At 40.5% G+C, this 20663-nt stretch overlaps 1 protein-coding gene across 5 annotated transcripts in view; it reads right to left on the bottom strand.

The window, feature by feature from the left end:
• Positions 1-20663, bottom strand: part of LOC113122138 (transcription initiation factor TFIID subunit 4) — an 85634-nt gene that overhangs the window by 37804 nt on the left and 27167 nt on the right. For 4 of the 5 annotated variants that reach the window (XM_026293200.1, XM_026293198.1, XM_026293201.1 and 1 more), the window contains 3 exons: positions 13916-14046; positions 10169-10294; positions 6314-6370 (listed from right to left, as the gene is read on the bottom strand). In XM_026293200.1, coding sequence (XP_026148985.1) covers positions 6314-6370; positions 10169-10294; positions 13916-14046 — 314 coding nt within the window. Of the gene's footprint in view, positions 1-5383; positions 5581-6313; positions 6371-10168; positions 10295-13915; positions 14047-20663 lie in introns of all 5 variants that reach the window. The other variant, XR_003294827.1, reaches the window with a different exon arrangement.

Here is a 20663-nt window from a genome sequence, read left to right as displayed (position 1 = left end):
TGTCCTTCCCATATGAATTGCACAAAAATGACACCTCAGATTTTAAAAGACATGAAGGTGAAGTGGAATGGTTCAGGGAAGTGTGTTTTCAGGAGAGGTCAGAAGGGAGAAGTTAGATGGTGAGGGTGAGGTGTTTTTTTTTTTTTTATTTCTCCTCTCCTATCCTCTGTGTGTGTAGTGTTTGTTGCCTAATTGAAACGTGTCCTGCCTCCCGCTTCCCTCTCACTTACATCCCAGGCACAGAAGGCTGGCACCTCGCCACCAGCGTAGCTCAGCATGCCCAATTCCCCTGTCGCTCGAGTCCCAAGGAGTGCTCCAACACACAAAGAGAAAAGTGAACCTACAGGCTTGTACAGTGAGGAGACGAGTCGCTATCTCCCTCTGAGGCACAAAAATAGAAAAAAAAAACTGCTTTTTTTTTGTTGTTTTCCTACTCATTACAGCACTTTGTAATATTCGAAAACACACAGGAACACCAAAGGTACTTTTAAAGCTTTTTTTTCCTTGTAATATGACTTGAGGTGGAGGAAAAAACTGAAGTTGAGACTACTGCCAACAAAGCAACAAATAGGGTTACAGTGTACTGTTCAGCAACCTGCACAAAACAGACCTTTCTTAAGAGATAATTAAGTTGTCCACACATCAACACCTTGTATAATCCAAAAAACGTTAACATCCAGCTGCAATTGCATTAACTAAAAGGACACCTGCTAAAGAAATGCATAACTTATTTGTAAAAGTGAAACTACTTTGACAACATAGTGAGAACATGAGCATAATTCCTTCTACTCACGATCCTGTTCATGTAAGGTATTGTGTATTTGTGAGGCCAGAAGACTATAACAAACATGAATTGGGACACACAAAACAGCAGGAATTCTCTTTTAAAGTGAGCAAAAAAAAAAAAAAAAGAGAGAGCTAAAGTGTAGGAGGGTAGCAGGCTCTTGCCTTGAGGTCTTGCCTGATGGGGGAGAGCGCCTTTTTGAGCAGAGCAGTTTGTGGAGGGCCAGAGGATGACAGCCTATGAACTTGCAGATATAACTGGTTTAATAAAAAAACTAAAGGGCTGCTACATTGTCCTCTGACAAAGAAGAGCTTCTCCGCACTGAAGAAGTGTGAGAGTCTGGCTGATGGGGCTTACAGTGTAGGTGGATTCCAGTCTCTCCATGACCTGGTCAGTTGTGGAGGATTCCAGGCCAATCAAGAAACATACATCTGTGCACAAGGCTTGGTTCATACTTAAAGACCATTTGGTTGTAATTTAAATAAATCACATGGCATCAATATAATCATCAATGTAGAATGTAAGCAATAAGTCTATATATTCTAAATTTGAGCACAGCGTTGCATATGTCACATGAAAAACTGTAAGTTGATTAATAGACTTTAACATACAGTATATAGTCATACAGTAAGGACAGGCTTACAACATTAGGCTTTTAATTGGAGCCATACAAGGTTCAAAGTTGAGCTAGGGCAGAATTAATTCGGTAGAGGTTCAAGACATTTCAAGCAATGCAGTTGTGTCAAAATAGGCAAAAATAAATCTCCAAATGCCTGAAGAAAAAAAATATTTGAAGAAAATTATTCTAACAAAAACTTTTGAGATTCCCATTGGACAACTCCCAGTTTTGTCTTCTGGAATCACTCTGAGCAAGAACTGCAGTGTTGCTGTAAGGCCATGGTGATGTGTAAGAACGGAAAAAAACAATATGAGGAGAAGAGCAAGTACTCCCTCCCACATTATCTAAGGTCTGGCAGTGATTGGACTATAAGTAAGAGATGGGCTGTTAACCATTTTTTTTTAACCTTTGTTTATCCAGGGAAGCTAGACTAAGCTCCATGCTGCTCTCATGCAACCACCTGTTATACTAACTCACACCACAGACTTCTGCTGTTGAAATAGTACTGAAAATGTGCATGGACTTTCAGTATTAGTATTACCTTCTTATTACTTTTCCCCTCTGATCATCTGCAGTCTCAACTTATTTTCACCAGTATCTCAAGGATCAGCCAAAAGCTTCTAAAAGTCATCTCTTCAGTGTTTTTATTCTGATAGCACAAAAAGTTCTCTGCTTTACAATAATGCATTTACCATAATTTATTTCTGAATAATTTATGGTTTTTAATACATTGCATTTGGGGACTGTCACACATCTGAGCATTAAAGTGACGTTATTGTCCAAAAGAATCCTTTCAGACCATAATTTCTGCATTTCACTCCTTATCAGTTTTTTTTCAATAATTTCCAGTAAAGCCATGTTTCCTGTTGAAATCACCTTTAGCCTCAAAGCTTTAGAAAAATTTGTAACATTTGTGGCATCCGACTCGCACCACAGTGAGACTGGGATGGAAACAGCATGGTGCTTAAAGAATATTTTATAACCAACTCACATAAACTGTATCACGCAGTTCTTGGCATGACTTGGTATGCCTCTGCAGCTGAACAGACCCTAACAGGAGCTTTTGGCCAGATTTTGGCCATCTGTAGTAGCCAATTTGTCTTTTCCTTCTTCCCTTGTCCCTCTTCTCCTGTCCTCTCTCCACTCTTCTTCTCCAGTTCACTCGTTTCCTGTGTCCAGTTGTGCCTGCAGATGCGGTTGCGATGATGAATCTATGGCTGCAGTGTGTCTGTGTGTCTGACACTGTGATGTATCTCTTCTGGCCTTAACTCCCCTTCTATCTCTTCGCCGTACCCCCCCCCCAAGACTCCTTTTCTCTCCATCTGTTTGTCTCTGTCTCTAGGTCTCCTCTCTCTCTCTCATTCTCTTACTCTCAATGATTAGGCATTGCCTGGCCTCTTGCCTCAGTGATGGAACAGATAGAATGCACAGACCAACCACCAACAACAACAACAAACAGGAACTGAGCTCCACAATTTGCCCATTGATTTTCACTGGGGGCATTTCTGAAATAGCCCATCTGACCTTTCGGCCAAATGGGAGTGAGGAAACAGAGATGCTAGACTGCTCTGCCTCTCTCTCACGCAAAATTTCTGCCTGCGACTCTCTGACGAACCTGCGCTACTGGTGACAAGGTTGTGAGTCAGGTTGCTGGTGCAAATAAAGATACACATTTAGAGCTACATAAACAAATGAGACAGACAAAATATCCTAAAACAAACCTTCAAGAGAGACAGAACCTTCAATGTTCATTACGGATGATTTTGGTATTTTAGGAAATGTGATTAAAATCATTAAAAATCAAAGATTTTATCCTCGAGAGCACAAATCTGCTCTGTAAATGAAATGGCAATGTGCTGTTAGATGGTGAAATGTTAACATTAACAACCCATGTTAACATTTTGGCCTGATGGTGACACAAACAGAAAGCTCGGACTGTCCAACTGGAAAGAGATGATCCTCTACGGACTATGAATGTGTTGAATAAATATCATTGAGGTTGCCTATCAGTTTCTGACATTTGTCTTGTACAAGGGAATATTGTTCTGATGATAGCAGTACAGCAGAGGCTTCCAAACTGTGAGGTTCAACTCTCCAGGACAGCGTATGGCAGAAGTAATGGGGGATTGTGGAAAAGGTCTATGTCCAAAGTCCTACACTCACCCCTTAACTCCTTTGTCCCATTGCCTTCATCATCTTCTCCTACAGCAACAGAGGCCATCTGTGCTTTTCTGAGTAGGACAGTATCAATAATATGCACTTTCTACTAGATGCAGTTTCCCTTTATTGATACATAATTATGGGAGTAATGACACCCGGGTATGCTTACTGAATGCTGTGACAATATCCAAACCAGCTGCAATGCGAGACTTTGACAATCACTGCAAATGCACAAAAGTCAGGAAGGTGACCTTTATAATTATTCATGGTTACTGTACATACTTTAAATTGTAAGAAAGACATGCAGGATCTGACGATGGCCGACTCGGGAGTTGAACCGGCGTCTCCTGCGTACATGGACGGGCGCACTACCACTCCACCACCAGCAGCCTCCTGCTATCACATTCTTATAAAAAAACAGCTTTACATACTAAAACCTTGGGGTGATGGATTTTAGACATAGAATGGAACAGGATCCATCCTCTGTTGCTCTTCTTAAAGTTTCCCCTCTTTGTTAAAGATGTTCCTTATCTAAATCAAGGGTTTATAAATGGATGTGTTGCAGGTTGTACAAAGCCCTTTGAGGCAGATCTGGGCTATGCAAATGAAATTGACCGGACTGACATTCAGCCTGAGCTTGACCGTTCAAACCATTTATTTGCTGGCGATGAAATAGATCCTGGTTGTTGGCCTTCATACTAAACTCAGGTTTGCAATGGTAATTTCAGTGTGCACCTGCTTTTTAAAAACAAATCATGTGCCAGCCCAATTTGCACGCCGACACTTCAAGTACATAACATGCTGTAATTCCATCTCTGCAAAATGATTGTTTTGTGATGGTGGCAGTTTTGTGTGTGTGTGGGTGTGTGGTATTTGTGTGTGTGTGCGTGCGTGTGTGTGTGCGTGCGTGCGTGTATGTGTGATCAGGAGAGGGGCTTAAAGAGAAGCTGGCTCCTCTGCCTGTCGCCTGGAAGAGTAACTCGGGCTCATTATCCTGATGAAATTTGCGCAGATGTGTGAGCTGCCGACAGACTCTGCAGTGGCACAAACAGCCAGCACTGTCCCCTTGAGCCAGTCAGGTGATGAAAACTGGAGAGGCACGGGGGCTGAGAAACGACGGCCATTAAGCAAAAAAGAAAAAGGTGAGGGAGGGTGGAAGAGGGGTGTGTGCGTATGGGTAGGTGAGGGGCATTGAAAGTCTTCTTCATGTCTATCTAGCGGGAGAAAGCATTACATAAAGTAACAATTTCCAAACCACCTTCTTAAAATTCCAAATGAAAATATGCATACGTGCACACAGCGTCATCTTACAAGGCACTAATCTGGCCATATCCAGATGACGAGCGGACTGCCACTTAACAGGGAGGAGATCCACTTTGATCACATGGCCCCTAGGGAAAACCTATCGCGCTGCCTATTACGCCGCTTCATTTGCATATGTGGTGCTTATGGGTAGACTGAGATCTAGTGTGAACGTTCTAAACTGCAGCAGGGCTCAATGTTGCTAGAAAGAAATGTCCAGGAGAGAAGCAGAGAAAAGTCCAGTAGCCAGAGGTAAAGGAAGTGGACTTGTCACATCAAGGTCACAAGTTCAGCACAGACTGATAAGAAAATCCTCAAAGTTAATTACTTTAGCTAAACAACAATACTGAGTTGCCCTTGAGCAAGGCATTTATAGTACCCCTAAATATAAATGGCTGAGCAACCAACACTGAAAGACTGGTTGCAGTGGGGAGCTGTGAGGTGGAAAATTGTAGAACTGTGTGAGCATAAATTAGGGTGTTAGTGAGAAAAGTGCATATGTGCTCAGTAAACTTTACCTGGATGAATAAAAGGCTTTTTTGAAAGAGCAGCTCAGAAGAAACCACATCTGCTCCTTAAGTTCGACATCAACAACAAGAGGTGAATGGTGCTTGTTTTATCCTCTTGCCTACTCTGACTACTCTATGGGAGCTCCGCACAATCCTCTTGATCCTTTTTAGCGAGCCAAGGACTGAAAGCACCCAGTGAAGTTATTCTGGAGTAAACAAAGAAAAAAACAAATGCAAACTTCCGCTGTGACAGAACTATTTCGTTTGCGTAAACAATAACCAACCTCTAAAAGACAAGTGGTCTACTTTCTGCGTTCCACTGGGAATCTTAGGATGTGCAAGACCTGCACTTGAAATAAGGAAGCTATAGCATTATACTACTGAAATAAGCGCACCGCATCAGTTGAAAGACTTCCCAGTTTGCAGCCTTGGCCTGTTACTTGAAAAAAAAGAAATAAGTCTTTTTACCCCAACGTACTTCGTAGTAGTAAAAGTTGATTTACAGCATGAAGTGCTGCATCCGATTCACAATATGAACATCATCTACTGTAATCGGACTCATTTAACAACAGAAATAAAATATCTGAGATAAGCTACAGCTAACACGCTCAAACTGAAGGAAGGTGTGCTCATCCCTTCCACTGATAACCCATTTACTAAAAAAAGTCAGGGCTCAATGAACAGCAGTTAGTGGAAATTCAAAGTGGTGCAAGATGAAGGCGCCGAAAGAGACGAAGAAAAGGGGGTGGAAGAAATGCAGGGTGCCTTTGGTGCGCAGAAAATAATGTTCCACACATGGGCATCATCAATTGGCTCAAATAATTCCTCAAAGTTTTTTAAGTCCGACTTTAAATGGCATTACATATGTAGTGAGGCATGAAAAATTAATACGCTGGAGTCAGGAAAATGTCAAGGGTAATGATCTCCACAGCAGCTTACCTCCTTAGCTTTCTGTTTCAGTCGAGCTTGCTCTGGGTCCTCTTGCCTAGAGCGACTCTGTGGAGTAAAGGGGGGGAAAACACAGGTTAACAGCTGGTTTAAGGAGCCCCCACCACGCATCCGCTCACTACTCATCTGTTGCTGCTGCAGCAAAAATAGTGCAAAATGGGAACAGGATACAGAGGTGTCAAGGACATTGTATTTGAATTCAGAGAAGTGCAATGGAGCGCCCCCCGGGGGGCAGTGGCCTTTAAACCCGCTCCAAATCCAGCCCTAAATAAGCTGCTGGAGGGGGATTCTAATCAAAAGAGGTTATTAAAAATTCTGCTCAAGCCAGCACACACACACACACTCACACACACAGTTACACACAGGGCAAAGGATGTTAGTGAGTATCTGTGGCAGTGGCTGTGTGCCTGTGTGTATCACTGTGAGCCAGTGTGGCTATTCGTTGCTCTGTGTGTGTCTGTGTGAGTCCCGAGTGTAACAACACAGCACTTCTATTTTAATCAGCAGCCAAGATCTGGGTGAATGTACTTGTCCCTGGGAATCCTTTAGTACACAGCCAAATGTACATGTACGGCTGACCACTGCAGGCGATACGGGCAGATTATGGTAGTGCACAATAGCTGAATGCTGTTATTTTGTGAATTTGGACATAATCTGTTTAGTTATATTTTGACTGGATTAACCAAAATTAGGTCAGACCCATGAAAAAGCCCAAACCATTTTCGTACAAAGATATCTTCCCTTATTGTGTAAAATTCTTGGGCAAAAATTTTAAAACAGCCCTATATGTGCTTTAATAACTCACTGTCACATTTCAAAAAATAGTTGAACATAGAGGTTAGTGAAAAAAAAAAACAGAAAAATTATACAAAAACTGTCCCTTAAAAATGTTCTACACTAAATGTACAATACACTATTTGCATAGTACAAGTAAAAATCTATTTTAGTTTCACAATTAATTTTCTACTTTAATTATCAAATGGGTAGGACAGCCCACTCCTGCCATATACCTCTACCTCCCTTCCTCTCCTCATGTTCTCTGTCTTATGGATAGAAAGCTGCTCCTCTTAGCCTTCCTGCTAATTGGCTTTAAATATATCAGGGTGTTCATGTACTGGTCGGTATCTCAACTAAGACTAATGTGTTTGCCCTACAGTCGGCGAGAGCATCCCTCAAGACTTGAGTCATATTTTAAATGGACGGCGTAGTGGAGGTGGAGGGGAGGGCTTGTTGTGAGGGAAGACGGGGGTGGAGGGGATTATTTCACTGGGTTTCTTATTCAAGAGATCAAATTAGCAGGCCTTTGAAGAGGGGAGAGGCAGTCAGGGAGGTGGGTGGTGGTGAGGCACAGGAGTGGGAGGGGTCGGTACAGACTGTTTACAAAGGGCAGCGGTGCCACTGGCATGCTTTACATCTCCTCTGTCAGCTGCCCTGGTTTTCCCACTTACAGGAGTGAACAAGGGAGAAGAGGACTGGGTACCAGACAGTGACATGCTCTACTGGGTTTGGGTGGAACGTACTGTATTTAAATAAAACAGAAAAACTCCATCCTGGAATTTCATGCACTATATCAAATATGTGTATCAATATACTTGGTTTATAACGACATCCTGTCAACCAGCTCTGACTAGTTTTCCTTAGCTGGATGGCTTTCTAACATTGCCCAGTCTGAAAACCTCCAGAGGGTTGCATTTTAGCTGTGGGTGAGTGGAAAGAGTAACAATAACTTGATATTGAATATTCTGTCAATATATCCTCCTAAATTTTGAGTCCAGTGGGTGAAATTTGTTATTCCTCTTACAGTAATCACAATTATATTTACAAATAAGGCTTTTCTCATTTGCTTTACAAACTACAGAAAGAAAAAGAAATGAATATCCACCAAACAAACAAACGAAAAAAAAAACACTTTAGAACTGTTTTGAGAGGAATTTTGTTATATGTCAAATAAGTGAAATGAGCTTCTTATGCAATATGTCTTCTGGCTGCATAACATTATGGAGATTTGAGGTGTATGATCTATTCTGTGATGGATTTCTCTCTTGCAAATAAAACATCCTTTTTTGCCTTTTTCCAGCTTTTTTTTTTTTGTTGTTTTTTTTTTTAAAGAATCAATGCCAAAACATGACATTTAGTGTTTGGACAGATGGCAGTGAGAGTAAGAAAAATGAACTCAAACACTGATCATAACAAAAAAGAGACTAATCGTACATCCAAGGTTACATCATCACTGTTTTAAAACTGTTTCTTTCACATCAGCCTGTTACACTGACTGCAGAAAACTGAGTCGGTGTCCACACGATAATATAGAACTGTCTGAACAATATGTATAGGTAAATAGCAGGAACATTACTAGAATCGTGTCAGGCATTTTGTTGGCGATATATATAATCACAGAATTATTAGGCAAAGATTTGCTTTCCAAACTTCTCCTTGAACTGAAATGCCATGGCAACAAGAGCCAGAAGGCCACAGTCATAGCTATGAGGTGAAGTCAAACTATCCTCAACAAAGCTCATGCAGTCCAAAAAGACCTGAGGTGAGCCCTTCCAACAAGAACTTGGCTAAATTTGCAAAAGTTATTCACTAATCCTGTTAATAAAAAGAGCTTCCCACAGTAAAAAAAATAAATAAATAAATAAAAAAAACATTACACTGTTCAACCATGTAGAACTGGGGACTGAAAGAGAGCTTCACCATTCTTTCTTAACAACACACTTTACAGTATTGTTTCCTGCTGAGGCAATGTCTTTTTCACAGCCAACGCTGAGGCTATCTGGTTGGTCCTAAAAAAGAAAACAGACAGGTCATGAGGTCTGGTGGCCAGTGTTCATCAACTAGAGGATTTTCTAATATCCTGCATGGCAGGACCAGAACATAATAACGCAATTACAACTGTGAGGTGTGCTGCAATGAGAATCTTTACTCTGGGACATTGGCTCCATTCAAAATTAATTAAATTAACCTAGCTTTTTGCTAATGTTGAACCGCGGGGCATTTTCATTTGCAAAAGAAGCTCTCTTTCTTTGGTTAGTGGGGATCTTTTCAAATTTGAAGACTTCTTTTTTTATTGATAAACAAATGTCTCTCTATTCTCAGGACCAAAATCAGATCAGTGGTCAGTAGTACTTTATTGTGAAGTCATCGCAGGTATTCCTCTACTCGATCTGTATATTATATTGTGAGCTTTGTGCAATGGTGATCAATCTATTATAACTGCATTAAAGTGAAACCTACCTCTGCAACAATTCACGTAAGGTCACTTAAGTATGTCCTTGAATAAAAAGATGTTACTATGTCCTCTAGGGTGGAGGTTTACTAGAAACACAACTTTACACTACTACTACTACTTTAACATGGATGTTTAAAAACAACATGTCGTAAAAGGAGAACACACTGATAGATGGAGAACAACGTCACATGTGGGCTGCTCTGACACTGAGAAATATGTACTCTTTTTAAAACTGATGCTCTGTTTCACCTGAGCTGTCAAAGCTTGTGATAGAGAGATGTTTTGCAGATTGTACATGGGGGTGTGAGCATGGTGAGTGCTTGCTGCATGAGGGCTGCGTAGTATACAGGGTCCCCCCCCCCCCCCTTCCTTGCTGTGTCCGGGGAGGAAGAGCCAGGACAGAGGTGCCCTGGGGCCAGGAGCCTGGGAGGACACAGGGAGGTCACTTCATCCACTGGTGTCACACTCTAATTCATCTGTCAGGGCCTGCGCAGGAGCAACATGCACAAGCATACACACACCAGTACACAAGCACACACTGTTGCGCTGGGACATAACAACTCTGTCGTACCCACGTGTGCACACTGATGGATGGTGAGGTGACAACAACTTACTTTTGCGGCTTTCAACAGGATCTCTCTCTCCTGCTCGTCCTTCCTCTGCTTCTCGATTCTCTCCAGCTGCTCGAAGAAGCGGAGCTGAGAGCGAACGTCTGCAGACTGCTCATAGCACTCATCGTCCTGACAAGCAGACAGACAGAAAGTCACTGCAACAGTTAAAAAAAAGTCCCATTTATTGGCTGTCCTCAACCCATCTATACATACTGAATGTTCACAAAATCACAAGAAAGATTTGGAGTTAGTAAAGGGTGAGTTCACAAGATTACTATCTAAACAAAGAGTTTAACAGATGAATCATTGATTAATCTTATCAATTAATACTTAATTCTTAATTATTTACTGCCAAGTCCAAAACATGCAAGATACTTTATTTTAAATAATATACAACAGAGAAAAGCAGCAAATCTTTTATATTTTAGAATTGGCTTTTGCCAAATTTTTTGATATATTTTTTTAAAAATTAGGTGACCAATCCTTTAGGCCCTATATCACGCTGAATTTGAGTAAGTAATTATGTCACCGTCATGCCAACACACAGCAGCAACTGAGCTGAGATCATTAAAAGTATGAGTATTCGCCTATTTCACTGAAGTTTTGGATTTTTTTGTGACTCTTTTAAACTATGGATAAATTAAATGAAGTTTTCTTGTACAAATTTAATAAAACAGTTTCCCAAAATTGGGACATACTCAACACTGAATGTGTTGAATGTCTCCTTGCTAATGTCCTAACAGATGAAATGCTAAAACAACAAAAATGCACTATGATTAGAGTCAAAGTTTAAAATGAATAACCTGCAAGCTGTCATGTTGACAGTCATATAAAACTGCACATTTGGTTAAAGGAAGAATCCAAACTTTAAGACAAAGCACAACTGGAACACCATCAATTTGAAAACATCAACAGACATTAACTTTTTCTATTTACAGACACCTCTTCTTTTTGCATATAGAGCAACACCTCCCGCTTGGGAAAAGGAAAGGCAAGTGTAAAAACAACTTTTGTAGGTCATCAAAAGTTAATAAGATAATTGCTTATTTCACGTTTGTGTGCATATGTCTGTATGTCTCCTATGCGGCTCTGTTCTTCTCTTGATTTCTCTATCACTCTCTGTTCTATCTGTGTGCATGTCAGGTCTGGGTGTGTGTTTCCATGGATGGAGGATGAGAGAAGCTGGGTGGCTCAAAGCACAAAGACACATCAGAGGAGGCTCGTCGCCAGCACCCCTCCAACCCCCCTCTTTTACTCTCTCATCCAGCCTCCCTCCTCTTTGTTGCAGCGCTGAGCCTGCACTCTTGCTGTAGCTCCTGTCGCCGCTGCTGAAGCCCGGTTGCTCTTTAAGGCCGCTTTGTCTTTTGGTCTTTTCTTTCTTTTTTCTTTTTTTTTTTTTTTCCGCTGATGTCAACAGAGAACTTCATGCTGCTTTCACAGACACACACCTCATTTACAAAACCACAAAAAAGGAAAAGAATGAATGGAAAGAAGACACACAAAACAAGATGGGGACAGCTGTAGCGACGCTCTTCCTACCTCCTCCTCCTCCTCCTCCCCCAATCTTGGCATCAGGAAAAAAACATTTTCAAAGTTTCCCCCCAGTTCTTCCAACAATGGCAAGATTTAGGCTTGCAGTTGAGATGGATTTACGCTTTAATGTGCACCAATTAAATGTGGTTATATAGTTATAGACAAGAGAGTCATCAATAGCGGGAAAAGTTGGCAGGTGTATACAGATGCAGTTTAGAAGTTCTTTCATACCTCAAGTTTTGACTGACCGAAAAGTCTGAGCTCTCCTGTTTATCAGCTTAAGGGTAAAAAATATTTTTTCTAACTTTTTTATGTGTTTATGTTAGTGTTATGCTTGCTATTGAACAAAGCATGTAGAATGAAGTGCATTTGTGCACATACCACTGTGTGTGCAGAGGGGGGAGGTCCATAATCAAGTTGGTATGTTTATATATGTCTGTCACTCAATGTCCCAATGAAGTTTCTTTTCTAACTTAAGTGAAATTAACATCCCAGCTAACTCTCATTACAATATTTACATTACGCTCTTCTAAGTAATAGTTTGCCCATTTTTTGAATGTCTTTTCTAGGCCCATCTTAACGAGGTTAATGGAGATAGTTTGACACCATGTGGTTCATTCTGTCCAGAACAGAACGGTCCACATGCACATCACTGTTAATTCAGCAGAAAGGCAGCTTATTGTTTTTGATGACACTCAAATAAACTGCACACTTATGACTGAGATTTGATCAGTTCTGTTTCAACACATTGATGCTGATATTTATCAATGCATTCAACTACGCTTTATAATAACATGGTATTTCCTGCCTTATCTATGAATAAATCATGTACACAAAAACAAGCAAGTTGGCTTTGAATTTGGAAGTAGGGACATAAATCACGAGTGTTTTAACTAATGTTGATGGTGTTTCTTTATCTAAGTTAATAACTATGGATTTGTTTTGCACGATCCAATCAATTTCAGACATATTCAAGCTAATGTAATTTATTCAAGTTCTTTTGAATGAAGCCCACATTGCCTACCCTACAATGTGCTGCGGTTGCTGTCACAATCAATTTCACTTTCCATTCTTTTCACTGAGGAACGGGTAAGACATTCACTGCTGCTCATGAGCTGACCCTGTCTTGTTTGCCTCAAACTAAGTTGACTATGACTGAAGATTAACCTGCAAAATTGTGAAGCTCTCTAATGTTCAGACATTTATCTCATATTCAGAAAACAGATATATGGCAAGCTTGAATGAAGTTGCTATAGCTATTCAGCTTGGAGTGATGTATTTTCCCAAAAATAGGAATGAAAAAGTATTTTTTATAGGTATTTTTGTAAGTTACAATATGAATCACGCACCTGCTGTCTCCAGGAAATAGCCTAAAGTCTGACACTTCCCACCTTCTTTACTATGCTTTCAGACCAACAGAAAGTCATATAAATTAAGGCATTAACCTTACAATCTCACGCAGTACATTGTGACAAAGTTTAGGTTGCTTTAAGCAGTGCAGGTGGTGACTGACACGTTTTGCCCCCGGGTCTCTCTGTAGCTGTAAGCACTCACCGCTGACACCATTCAGTATTACAAACCCTTATAAAGACGTCAAATTCTCAACTCAGCTCCTGCTGATACCAGCTCTCATAGCCAATCACTGCTGTCGACATGTTCCATAGTGTACGTGCTCAACTGCAGCCCGTACACCAAAGGTTGTTGAAGAGACTGCTTGGTAGTTTTACGGCTCGCTAGTTTAATTCCTGTACCAGAGTCAGACAATAGAGTAAGTGCCTGTTAGCCTGTGGACTTTATTCCTGTTTCCTACTGCCTGTAGACTCTGGACAGATTCGCTGCTGCAACTTTCAAGGCCTGTATTAATAACTGTTTAGAAATTTGAATGTTGCCTTCAGTCCTAATACAACACTATGTATATCAGTAAGTTAAGTTAAAAGTAAAAGGTACATAACATCCAATACTAAAAAACCTGAAAGCTCAAAAAACTCAATATACTTCATAGGTTTAGAGGTCCAGACCCAGGGTACAGTGAAGGAAAATAACACTCAAACATACCAGCCAATAACGGCACTAGTCAAGTTGGATAGCAAGTTAGCAGTTAGCTCACCAGCTAGAACAAGGAACAAGAAATGCACTCACTGGTGTTACCCTGATGTTGTCAGTGTTAACCTTGTGTGTACCGTATGCGTATGTACAGTATGTATGCCTTCTTCCTACCTTACACGAGTCCAGTCGATGCTGTGCAATAGCAGAAACTTTTTCTACCACAGTGCGAAGTCGTGACTGTGTGGCGTGTGAGATGAATGTCACCGTCTCCATGGGGATGTCTGTAACTCCAAACTTCTTAGCTGTGGAGAATATGTAAACACACATTTAGGACATGATGTAAATTTTTATGTGATCACATCAAAAAGGTTCGGGTTTTGAACTCACTGCACAGGTGTGCCTGTTTCCTCTTGCACACCAAAAACATAAAAATTAGATAGTGACACTAAATTGCCTGTAGGTCGATCTTTACACGTCAGCCTTGTGATATCACCAGGTTGTACCCATCTCTCGCCATATATATATATATATATACACACAGAACCAGCCCATACTCGGCTGGAGGTCCCAAGGTCAAAATGGGACACACCTCCAAAGGTGAGGGAGAATGACCGAGCTAAGATCCTGTGGGGCTTCCAGATACAGACCGACAAACAGGTGATGGCTAACCAACCGGACATAGTAGTGGTGGACAAACAACAGAAGAAAGCCGTAGTGGTAGATGTAGCGATCCCAAGTGACAGCCACATCAGAAAGAAGGAACACGAGAAGCTGGAGAAATACCAAGGGCTTAAAGAAGAGCTAGAAAGGATGTGGAAGGTGAAGGCAACAGTGGTCCCAGTGGTAATCGGCACCCTCGGGGCTGTGACCCCCAAACTGGGAGAGTGGCTCCAACAGATCCCAGGAACAATATCAGAGATCTCAGTCCAGAAGAGCGCAGTGCTAGGAACAGCTAAGATACTGCGAAGAAACCTCAAACTCCCAGGCCTCTGGTAGAGGACCCGAGATTGAGGAAGACACACACCACCCATAGGAGTGAGACGGGAAATTTATATATATATATATACCACCTTCTATATATATATATATATATATATATATATATATATATATATATATACTGTATATATAATGAATGAATTAAACATTTTTTTAAATCAGTATATACTCAGTATAATTTCAATTCAATTCAGTTTTATTTGTACAGAACCAAATTACAATACAATCACCTCAAGGCACTTTACAAAAAAAGAAACACAGAAACCCAACAAAACCCTCATGAGCAGCACTTGGTGACAGTGGAGAGGAAAAACTCCCTTTAACGGAACACAAACTAAGGGAGAGAAAAGGCACAAAGTTAGTGGCATTCAATGGTTCAGGGTTTCCGGTTCAATTGTGAGAGACTAAAGAGTGAGGCTCTCAAATGAGGTCCCCACTCTTCAACTGTCAAACTTTAGGTTGGCGAATAAACTTGGAAACGGAACATTGACATGCAGCTAATCATGTCATCTATGGTCAGATTGGGGAGGGGCCCAGAAAAAACTACAGAGTCATTATTTTGGCAAAATTACAGACCGATTAACATTAATTTTAGTGACGTACAACTGGCGTAATCAGGTGTCATTGCCGCCGATGTGAATATTTCCGATTAGCCTTAGGCAGCAGCTTCAGATCTGACTCAATGTGGCTCTGGCCCCAGGAAACATTTGACTATGGTTGCTGGAGTTTGTCTGAGGAAAATTGGTTAGAAACGTGAACAGGCAGGTAATGAGCCATGGGCTTATGCTTAGTAGGATGTTTTTGCTGGACCGCCACCTGGGCTGATTCTCCAGGCTGCTCTGGAGGTACTGTCGGACAGCTAACAGGTTCCACACTCGCTAGCCAGGCCAGCTGGCTTTTGTTCGAAGGTGTGGAGCTTCCAATTCAGTGACCCTCACCTCCAAAGCTACCAGAAACTTACACTTATTACAGGCGTCATTCTGACTAAAGGAGGCAGAGGAGTAACTAAACATATGGCACACCGACCAGGAGAGAGAGGGAGAGGTCATGCTAGCAGCTAGCCGAGCTAACTGGCAGGCTAACAAGCCAAACGTAATGAGTTAAGTTTGGAAATAGCAAGACGAACTGGTCAAAGAAGATGGTACCTGACTACTACAGGAGTTTTTGTGATTTCTGAGCTGTTGAAGAGAGAATCTCGTTAGTTTTTAGGTGTGTTAGACTAGAGCTAATCTGTGAACGAGCTGTACAGAAACACACAACACAATAAATTTGCAACAGGAAGTGGATTCACTCACACAGGAAACAGCATCACAAGCCAACACAAGAACTTCCCACCTCTTTTTCAAACATGTACTTTTATTTCTCATATTTCTCCCACTTTTTATTTCCACTTTGCCATCAGGGAGTTTTCTAACATAATCTTTGATTGATGGTACTAAAGAGTTAAAAAGGTTGAAGACAATTGTTTTTTTTATCACTGCACAATTTGCCTTTTTGAGAAATACAACAGCTAAGCAGATAGAAGGTAATTGTTTTTGAGAGCAAGACACAAATACACACACAAAAACTCATAAAAACACACCAACAGAACAGAAGTCCACAATCTCCATTTAGTACCTCCATTCATGCACACATACAAACCTACTGTGCTCATACACACATTCACACAGAGCCACTGTCTGGATTAGTATGTGCAATTAACTCTCAGAAATAGGACTCATCACACAGAAAATTTCATTTGTTTCACAGTCTGCAAATTCCAGAGTGGCTTTACTATCTAAGCTTCTTCTAGTGTGTATACGACATTGATCATCCCTTTTCGCGAGAGAAGGATAATTTAGTTTCCTTGGAGCAAAACTCATCTGAAGTCATAACAAAAGAGAAGAGGACATACTTTGGTAGGGTTACTATGTGTTTCCAACTTCTTTTTAAATTATTACATTAACATAATTTTCTCTCTGGCGCCTGTTTAAGTAAACCACACCAATTATTTAAATCAGCTGAACAATACATGCGATATACTCTCAACCACTTGAGCTTTGAAATGGATGGAGGGAGCCCTGTTCGCCTTATAATTACAGTAGCAATACAAGTAGCAATGTCACAAGGTCACAGAAAAATAGAGGCTTCTGCTTACTAAAAATATTTCAGGCACAACATTTCAGAGAAGGTTTAAGAAAATTAGCCAGAGGGACACACAACTTCTAACAACACTTATCATTTAACTAAAAAAAAATGGCCTAAAACACATCTAGAAACAGACTAAGGAGCTGGGCAGCTTTGATGTTTAGTGTAATTTCAACTAGAAAGAGTATAACAGAAATAACGTGTACGCAAAGCGCAATTTGTAAGAGGGCATAAATAACCTCAAGCTGTGTAAATGTTTTCAGACTCTTGATAACCTACCTACCCTAGAATACTTTCCTAAACTCATAAACCACCTAATCTAAAAATAGAGATAGATCATTCAGACATTATGTCTGACCAACTACTTTTACCTTTCTTTTTCTGTTACCACCTTTGTTTCCATGTTTCTGATTAGATCTAATGCTTGATTCATTATGGTGGAGTTGCAGAACTCATTAGAGATTGTAAATACAATAAATTTTCCATTATCAGATTATCAGAAGTGACATCAAACAGAGATGTAACACTTCAACACATAACTTTTAACATACACGTTATGCAGTAGCTGCCTGCTCATCACTTTTAACATGACAGACATAACAAAACTCACTGGAGACACATCTGCATTGAGGTTTGGTAATCTGAGTATTTACTTTGGAATACCAGCCAGTTCTATACTAACAACAAGGTTCCCACTTAAAATGGAGTTAGCAATAAACATGGAAAAGCTCCTGAATGAGCTATCTCTATTAGTTCATTTCTATAATTTCTGCAACTATATGATTCCTTTTGCAAATCCACTCAGTAGTTTTATTGCTTTTTTTCCCACAGTACTCTGTTTTCAGCTCTGCCCACAAATGCACAGTAACCCAAGAGCCAGAGCTACTACTCTTGGAAAGGCTGCTTTCACTCACCTATGCTGAGCATTTCACATTTTTTGGGGGGGACCACCATGATGTTAGACTTGCATGTACTGATCTTCATCTATGCTGAAACTGTACATCAAAAATCAAAGTCTAATAAAACCACAAGGAGAACTACATTCTCCACCAGCAGAGATGTACCAGTACCATGGCATATCCTTGTTACGGTCTGCACCTACCTAAAGCGTGCTGGACAGAAATGCCAGAAAAGCAAACCCTGAAACCTCTACTCCCGAAGCTATGATGCTGAACGTGGTCATATGCTTTTTCCACATCTACAAACCACATATGGACCATATAAGCAAATTCTAATGACCCCTTAGTAATCTGTTCCTCCTGAAACAGAGATTTCATAACCAGATGGTTTCTCCATTCAAGCACATCTACAGCACTCACAGGAAACATAAGCTGTTGGATTCCTCCCCCGGTCCCATTTTTTTTTTTTTTCTAAAGCAGGTTTTCATTGTTTGTAATTTGTTGATATTCTTCATTTACTGTGTTTATGTTTTCCAAAAGTTTAACCTCATATTTTGCTCTATAAATTTGATGTGGCCAGACTTGCCAACAGCAAGCATTCAAGACAGATTCACAGGGAAAAAAAATGTAGCAAACAAAACAGGCAAAAACTAAAAGGACATTTTTGCTGGCGATTTCCAAATCAAGCTAACAAGGTAGACAGGGTTAGTAGATTACACTTTAAAGATGTGTTGGTCATTGACATATGCCACTGTGCACAAATTAGAAACCAAGACAACACATTGTTTAATGGTTAAACTAACCAATCACTGTTTCAGTTGACTCTGTGCTATTATTTCCATTTTTTCTATCAATATATATTAAAAAACATTTTGAGACCATACTCCATGTTATGATATTTATTTTAATCTATTTTTAGGTCTTGGCATTTGATTTGTAGATATTTTCAGTAGATTTAAGAACCTGTGTTTCCATCTATCTGATTGTGCACATGTAAAGTTATGTGGTCTGTTAATGTGCATGTGGACCTTAGAGATACCAATTGAATGTCATGCTTTTCTAGCAAGCTCCAGTTGTGGCTATGTTTGGCTTCCCAACATGGGGGGTGCTGTGCTGTTTTGCAAATTCACAAAATGAACAAAAGAAAGCAACAGAAAGAGGCAGCTGGCATCCCCTCCTGGAATCAGTATTCAAAAAAGAAAGAATGAGGAATCAGCATGTCTCCACTGATTTAAAAATAAAAGGTAAGAAAGACAATCAAGATGCAGGAGGAAAAGGTGAGTAACAGAACCAGCTTTAGAACCCATTTTTCCTTTGGGGCAAACAGAGAGAAAGAAAAGTCACAGTGAAGTTGTAGCGGGATGTTCAACAGTAAATGGGAAGGCAGAGCAAAGTGGATATTGGTGCTTCTAAAGTAAAGATGAACAGCCGAGGCGTTCTGATTGAGTGGAGCTGGCAGGCCGGGGGAGCCTCCCTTGGTCTGCTGTCAGCTGGGAGCGTGCAAAGGCCAATCACTGACACAACAAAGCTGCATAAGTGCCACTTCCCCAGCAGGGGGCGTCCTAGCCTCCTGCCCTGTATCATGCTGCGTGTCTCCCCTGAGGAAAGATTTATATTTTTAAACAAGCCCTCTGCCCCAAGGTGACGGGATAACAACCATGGCAAGAGTACACGTAACAGAACACAACCTGGGGGGCTCTGTGCTACACTAAAGATACCTTAATTGAGATAAAACAAGATGAGGGCGCTAGACTCCCCGTCACGTGGAATTACGCTGTGTGTTTTTTGATCTGATGCACAGGAGCAAGATGCTAGACACAGTTTTATTTTGAGTAATAACACTCATCATACGTTTTTACAGGTTTCACTGTGCAGTATATTTCAAGCAATAAAACTGACTGCCAGTAGCAAAAAGAGGGTAATGAAGACACTATGACTCTCATGTGATGCTACAAACAAACAAAGACCTCACCGCCTGTATCGATTAGTACATGCAATGCTATCAGAGTGTCAAGATCCACTAAAAAGAGATAAAGAATCAAAATCTCACTGCCAAGTCTCATTCCTCTAAATTCTGTTCCTTTAGTCCAGAGGACAATCTGACAGCCAGCCTTCAAAAGACATACCCATAAAGTATTTATGTGTCTGCCTGGGGTCCAGTGAGTTCAGACAGCCACTGAAGAATTCATTAAAGGAGGTGAAAGAATTGTTAAGTGTATCAAATTTAAACTGAGGCCAAACAAGAGAAGGCTCAGACTGAACCACTGACAGAAACAACATCAAAACTATATTTAGTGAGGACACTTTAAATGCAGAAACAACACAAAAGATAACAAATAGTGATTTCATCACCAAGACAGCCTGGATTTTTAGTTTTGGATTGTTCTGTTAGTGTGGATAATATAAATTAAGATTTTTCCTGCTGTTGTAATAAACACTTGTTCTCTGTAACTGTAGTTATAAACATCTAAGACTGGGAGAGTCATGGGCCAAAAGCGGTTCCTGGTTCCACACCGAGGGACCGCAAGTGAATCTCAGGCATATCAAATATATCAGGAAAAGAAAAAAAAAAACACTTTATTTTGAAGTGTTGGCACAGCACTATTATTTGGAATCACTGTTCTCCACTATAGAACAACTAATGGACGGCTCCACAGCATGTCCAAAATATAAGTATGACACAAAATGTATTGAATTTGATTTTAATACTGAAGAGAAAAATCTCACTGTCCCATATGCAGTAAAGGACCGGCTAGCAACAACTTGGCACCATCATTCATGAAATGTCCAATGATATACAGCAACAGACCACAGCTTGTGTAAAGGCCAATGACTATAATGCACTACAGATAGATGTATTCGCAGATGTTGGAAACTATGCTATTTTACTGATT

The sequence above is a fragment of the Mastacembelus armatus genome, chromosome 3, assembly GCF_900324485.2.
Source record: "Mastacembelus armatus chromosome 3, fMasArm1.2, whole genome shotgun sequence".
NCBI lineage: Eukaryota > Metazoa > Chordata > Actinopteri > Synbranchiformes > Mastacembelidae > Mastacembelus > Mastacembelus armatus.
The sequence above is the reverse complement of the archived record's forward strand: the minus strand, read 5'-3'. Positions and strand labels throughout refer to the sequence as shown.